Here is a 6,628-nt window from a genome sequence, read left to right as displayed (position 1 = left end):
TTCAAAACATGCTAAAGACATGTTTAAAGGTTGATACGTGAAATGTTCAATATATGAAAAATACATGGTGCAGCGAAAAGCAGTGAACCCTAGAATCACATGTATTTACAAGAATAGCACAACCATCACAAATATACACATCCCATAATATATGTGTCTCTAATGTTGGGTACATCAACAAAATACTTACAAATATTACTGCTTTCAGAACCTCTTTCTGAATATTATCAGGTACTTATATTTGTTATTCCCTTTCTGAAGTTTCACCTTTTACACTTTGAGATAGAGAATGAATTTATCAACAACAACAATAACAACAACAACAATAACAACAACAATAATAATAATAACAACAATAACAACAACAATAACAATAACAACAACAATAACAATAATAACAATAATGATGATGTTACATTCTGCCTGTGGTTCTTGTAATCTCTCTCTCTCTCTCTCTCTCTCTGTCTCTCTCTGTCTCTCTCTCTCTCTCTCTGTCTCTCTCTCTCTCTCTCTCTCTCTCTCTCACCCTGACGTTGGGTCTGCTTGAATGTCTAACACCCAGAGATTAGATCGTGTCTCTGAGCCGCTGCATTAGAGAGGACGAGGACAGAGGGAACTGAAATGAACATCTGCATATTAAGGGTCCCGTCCTCTGGTCCTCAGGGTCACAGTGAGTACAGCGACACAGAGCACCAGCAGCAGAACACTGAGCACTGAGCATCTCACTGCGTAGAAGGTGGAGTGAACCCCAAAGGGGTCTCTGTGCTGCACCAGGGTTTTGGTTGAAGAGAAACACTGACCATTACTCTCACGAACTGCACACCAGTACTCTCCTGTGTCTTGCAGGGAGACATCAGAGATGACCAAACTCATATCAGGGTACCAGCGCACATTACTGCTGATCTGATTATACTGACTAAAGGTTCTTCCTTTGGTTCGGTTCGACTTAAAGAACCAAACAGTGACCCTGACCCTTTTCCTTATCTTTGCATCTGAGAGTGACTTGTTCTCCCTCTGAGAAGAGCTCTACAGCAGGTTGGGGGGGCTTAGGGCACACCCACAGCTCATATGTTTTCACACCAGTTAAGGTTTTACAGGAGTACAGACCTGAGTGATTTAATGTTACAGATGTGAACACCAGAGAGAAGTTCTGGTCCACTACACCCGCAGAGGGGTTTTGTGGTCCTTTCTGAATGGTGTTGAGGTTTGTCTCCCAATATGGAGGCTTGTCTTCACTGAATTCAGTGACAGGACACTGCAACACAGCCCTGTCTCCCACTGAGTGATAGATCCTCTCTGTGTACGGCATATACTCTACACGGTGACTGCTAACACACTGCTGCTGGTTCATCACTAGACAGGTGTATTCTCTGAGGTCAGTGGTTGTGATGTTGGATATACGTAGAGCTGATGTGTCTTTCACCACTTGGTATCTTCCTCTATCGTTGTCCATCACTGATGCCGTATTGTCCCCAAAAACTCTGCTCCATCTTTTTTGATCAGATCGATAATCCCGTTTGAGCCACTGGACGTCCAGGTGGTCAGCTGCTTCAGAACAAGGCAGCTCTATTGTTTCTTCATCCCTCATTAATTCATATCTGGTCCACTCTATTGAACCACAGACAGTAACTGTGGTGTTTCTCTCATGAGTCACTTTGCCCTCAGTCCAGCACTCCTCTTGGTACAGGCCGGAGTCTGAATGGGTCAGGTCTGGATCATGTAGGAAGAAGTATTGACCGTGCTGACAAGTCGTTGTTTCAGGTCTTCAGGTACTGAGGAGTTCTGAGGCCAGAGGTCAGAGGTGTTCCACAGGACCAGCTTCTCCTCACCAACAGATCTGGAGATCAGGCAGGAGCCGGCCTCCTCTGGGAGCTGGAAGGTGTGAGAGCCTCTTTCCCCTCGGATGACGATGAGTTCTTCAGAGTGAATGTTGCTGAGGAGAGCAAACAGCAGGACGGAGAGCTCTGCCACTGCAGCCATTCTGCTCGGAGGTTTCCTGCTGAGTGTTGAGCAAACACTGACACCACTCACTTCATCAGATCTGTATCAACCCTCAGCCTCAACGTCTCATTGGTGGACAGACGGGACTTCTTTATCTCTCTTCAGTGGAAACTCTGAAGGGTTAGGGTCAGGGTTATCAGCTGATCTGTGGGTTGGGGCTGACCTCTAAGCACGCTCTTCGTGTCTTCTGATCTGAACATGGTGATATCTGGAGTTTGCTGCACAGACACTGATCTGACGTTTAGAGTGAGGGGGGTGGGTCCAGATACCAGAGAGGAGGCCTTTGCATTATTTACTTGTTGTTCTTAATTAAAGCATCATCTAAAACGATAGCATCAGTGGAGCGCTGGGTATTTTGTGGTACACAGTGTGTGGGTGTAAACCAACATCGTCTGGGTCACCCATTCATTTCCTGTGAGGCTCGGTTTTGACACCATGTCTCTGTTGGTGGTGATCAGCAATGCTGTCTATGCAGACATCTACTGTGGGGGACATCACGAGGCAATCAGATGTACAACTATATATTTATTTATAGAGCTACTACTCAGAGTCATTCATAAAATCCTCCTCTGCACCCTCCTTCTTTTCATTATACTACCTCCTCTTCCCCTTCCTGTCCTTCTGTCCCCCCCTCCTCCTCCTCCTCTTCCTCTTCTCTCCCTCCTCCTCCTCTTCCCCCCTCTTCTGTCCCTCCTCCTCTCTGCAGGATAAGCACCTCAGAGACGGCTCCTCTCTGATTGGCTGCAGCAGCATTGCGCTAGCAGCCAATCAGCAGGCTCCGTTTCTCTCTCACATCCAACAGGAATAACTGCAGATGCCCGCATCAAAGCAGCCGCCCCACCCCCACCCACCTCATCCTCGTTCACATATCTGAGGCTTTAAGCTGCTGCTGTCTATTTTTGGTACATTTTATAGAGGCCATTTTTTTCCCCTCGCTGCCTCTCCGCTCCATCTTTATGTTGTCAGGGATATTTCCGCGGGTTCCCCCCCTGCTGTGCGCGGGAGGTGCGTGCGGGATGCGGGCATCGTAGGATTAAAGCGTCTCAATGGAAGACATCTTCCTGCGAGGAGAAGAAGGAGAAGGAGAAGAAGGAGTGAGGCTCGTTTCCTCCCGCACCGAGAGAGGGATGCTGTTCTTACACATGAGGATCTGAGGCCCCGGGCACCGGGAGACAGCCTGTCATCCGGGAGACAAATACCAGAACCGAGCCTTACTTCTGCAGCAGAGAGCATTTTGGACCTGCAGTGAGGGGGTGAGGGTGTGATGGAGTCCAGGAGGAGAGCGCATTAATCACAAGGTAGGGACATGTCGTTTTGAAGCCATTTCTGCAGAAAACAAATGACCACCCCCCCTCCACTACAGATATGTGTGTGTGTGTGTGTGTGTGTGTGTGTGTGTGTGTGTGTGTGTGTGTGTGTGTGTGTGTGTGTGTGTGTGTGTGTGTGTGTGTGTGTGTGTGTGTGTGTGTGTGTGTGTGATGCAGGGCTTCCATTTTGGAGCTAAGATGGATGCTGGTGCACTTTTCTCTGGCCTTATCTTATATAACCCTGAGAGGCCGCTGCGCATCTGCTCCATGCTCAGAGAGCAGCTACAGCATGTTGAATCCCAGCCCCTGAGGGGGGGGCTGGAGGTTCAAATGGAAGGGGAACGCAGGGCTGCAGTAGGGGCATGAGAATAGTCCTTTATACAGACTTTATAATGCATCACATCACGATGAGTATCTGATCTCTGGTTGGAGCATTGAAGGTAAGAGACATGTTACTCCACTGCCTGAACCACAGGTGCAGGTTACCAGCTAACACAACATATCAATCCACTAATTAGTAATGTACTTATAGGTCATAGGTTCAGACATCTAGCAGCTCCATCTTCAGTGGACGCTTCACACTGTCACAGGTACTCCAAATATCACCGGGGTAAAAACAGCATCAACATTTGAGGATGTGGGATATATGAGAGACCCAGTAGTGTGTCATTTGAAGATTCTAAAGCTGGAGCTAACTCTACTGTCCTCATACTGCAGGTATCCTTCAGCTGTCAGAGAAACCAAGCACATATCAAATCATCCTTTCGGTGTTGGTTTGATTACTTTTGTTTATGTAGTTTAATGCAAGGCTAAATTGCTTTAATTATATATATATATATTGTACAACAGGAGTGTCACTCTCCCAGCTAATTGATGAATGAATCTGACCCTGTTTATGCAAATTGAAAGCGCTCTTTAAACCAGATTCATTATTATAAAATGTGTCCTTTTAAAGCTCAGGTAAACATCCTATCAGTTTGTTGCTCCTTCTTCCTGTCCTCCTCCTGTCCTCCTCCTGTCCTCCTCCTTCCTCTTGTCCTCCTCCTGTCCTCCTCCTGTCCTCCTGTCCTCCTCCTGTCCTCCTTCTGTCCTCCTGTCCTCCTCCTTCCTCTTGTCCTCCTCCTGTTCTCCTGTCCTCCTCCTGTCCTCCTCCTGTCCTCCTGTCCTCCTCCTGTCCTCCTGTCCTCCTGTCCTCCTGTCCTCCTCCTGGACGCTGCTGATGTGTTTGTGTTTCTGACTGAGCTTCTCCTCCCTCCTCTCCTCCCGCAGGTTCCTCCTGAAGTGAGACTCTCCGGTCCTTCCGAATCTCTCCCTCCAGACGACCCCTCAGCCCTTCCTCCATCCTGCTGCTGACCCTCCTCCCAAAGCATCATGGGCACGGTGCTGTCTCTGTCGCCCAGCTACCGGAAGGCGGCGCTGTTTGAGGACGGCCCGGCCACGGTGGGTCATTACACCGCGGTGCAGAACAGCAAGAACGCCAAGGATGCCGCCGCCGCCGCAGGGAAGTCCCTCAAACGGCCGTCCATCATCAGCGTGCTGCCATGGAAACGCATCGTGGCGGTGTCAGCGAAGAGGAAGGGCTCGAAGAAGCTGCAGGCGGAGGGCGGCGAAGGCGGGAAGGGAAGCTCTCCGGACACCGCGGTCACCGTGGGCTCGGCCTCCGGCAGCCTGAAGCTGAAGAAGTCCCAGTCCTGCGCCAACCTGTCCTCCTTCTCCTCCGGCCCGGACGCCTCCGCCTCCGCCGCCGCCGCCACTGCCCACCTGCCTGTCTCCAAGACCCTCGCCAATGTAGCCACCGCCGCCGCCAGGAAGAGCTCCCACGCCGGGGTCCAGCCTTCCGCTGCAACCGGCACGCCAAAGCGCGTCATTGTCCAGGTAGAGTTTACATCTCAGATAACCCCCGACACCCTGCTGATGAACTCTGATGAAGACCTTGTGCTTATTGATGCTACTTATTAACGAACCCTTACCGTACATTTATAACAGAATGCGTTGGGGTCTACGGGTTCACAGCGCTGGAGAGTAAACCAGCACGTCATATTGGCCAACCCTAACCCTCCATAACCAGTCCAATTCTGTCCAGACAGACCGACCATCATGTCTGATTAATGCTCGTTAACTCAGCTCATGATGAAGTGTAAACTGGCCCACCTTTAGGTTGAATACCCCCAAGGTTTTATGTTAGAAATGTATAATATATACATTTATTATTATTATTATATTATCCTCAGTTAATTACCTGGCTTGGTCAGTTAGGACAGCATTGAGGTGTTTTAGGGGTCATGGAGGATGCTGAATCAAAACAGTGTTGGATTTCAAAGAAATATTTCAACTCCCGGTGAAACAATTTTGAGTTGACTTTTGTCTTTACAGCAAAATGGTGAGAACCAAGCCTTTAATAACGGCAGGACACAGCGTTTATAATGAGCATAAGTCCTGTTAATAGCAGGAGTCAGCAGAATCAGCAGGGGATGATATTTCAACTACAGCTCGGCTGATTTGGAAAATAAGAGAGCGATTTTGTGGGTTATGACGGATGGATTTTTTGCAGAGTTTTTGACAAAACTGATCATCTTCAGCATGGCAGATTCCTCCACAATCTCTGTGATCACGTCCCTCACCTTCTTCCTCATGTCTCCCCCTGCCCAGGCGTCCACCAGCGAGCTGATGCGCAGCCTCGGCGAGTTCCTGTGCCGCCGCTGCTACCGGCTGAAGCGCTTGTCCCCGACGGACCCGGTGCTGTGGCTGCGCAGCGTGGACCGCTCGCTCCTGCTGCAGGGCTGGCAGGACCAGGGCTTCATCACCCCGGCCAACGTGGTCTTCCTCTACATGCTGTGCCGCGACGTGGTCTCCTCGGAGGTGGGCTCCGAGCGCGAGCTGCAGGCCTCGCTGCTCACCTGCCTCTACCTGTCCTACTCCTACATGGGCAACGAGATCTCCTACCCGCTGAAGCCCTTCCTGGTGGAGGCGGAGAAGGAGGCCTTCTGGGACCGCTGCCTGGAGATCATCAACCGTATGAGTGGCAAGATGCTGCAGATCAACACTGACCCGCACTACTTCACCCAGGTGTTCGCCGACCTGAAGAACGAGAGCAAAAAGGAGGAGGAGAAGACCAAACTCCTTATAGGCCTGGACCGATAAGAGGGGGGGAAGGAGGGCTATGTGTTGAGGACTGATGGTGCGTTCACACCGGACAGGAAGCACATCTCTCGTCTAACCATCGATTGTGTTTGTCTCCATGTAGATACAAACTTCAACGTCCTTCGGAGACACACACCTCCCAGAGAGCTGCACTCACTGCCTCTCCCCAGTCACAAACA

General features: G+C 49.9%; 1 protein-coding gene across 1 annotated transcript; it reads left to right on the top strand.

Annotated features, from left to right (window-relative positions):
- Window positions 1–2,847: 2,847 nt before the first annotated feature.
- Window positions 2,848–6,628, top strand: LOC134878070 (cyclin-dependent kinase 5 activator 1-like). The gene is made up of 3 exons (XM_063903865.1): window positions 2,848–3,299; window positions 4,578–5,183; window positions 5,958–6,628. The coding sequence occupies exons 2-3, from the start codon at window positions 4,680–4,682 to the stop codon at window positions 6,447–6,449; spliced, it is 996 nt and encodes a 331-aa protein (XP_063759935.1). The 5' UTR covers window positions 2,848–3,299; window positions 4,578–4,679; the 3' UTR covers window positions 6,450–6,628.

Source organism: Eleginops maclovinus, chromosome 16 (genome assembly GCF_036324505.1).
Source record: "Eleginops maclovinus isolate JMC-PN-2008 ecotype Puerto Natales chromosome 16, JC_Emac_rtc_rv5, whole genome shotgun sequence".
NCBI classification, from domain to species: Eukaryota; Metazoa; Chordata; class Actinopteri; order Perciformes; family Eleginopidae; genus Eleginops; species Eleginops maclovinus.
The sequence above is the reverse complement of the archived record's forward strand: the minus strand, read 5'-3'. Positions and strand labels throughout refer to the sequence as shown.

What these genes read in the sequence shown, in the direction of transcription:
- LOC134878070 (XM_063903865.1), top strand. Translation starts at nt 4,680, where the DNA reads ATGGGCACGGTGCTGTCTCTGTCGCCCAGCTACCGGAAGGCGGCGCTG. An exon ending in CAAAGCGCGTCATTGTCCAG is followed by an intron (nt 5,184 to 5,957) that starts GTAGAGTTTACA and finishes CCCCCTGCCCAG; the next exon opens with GCGTCCACCAGCGAGCTGAT.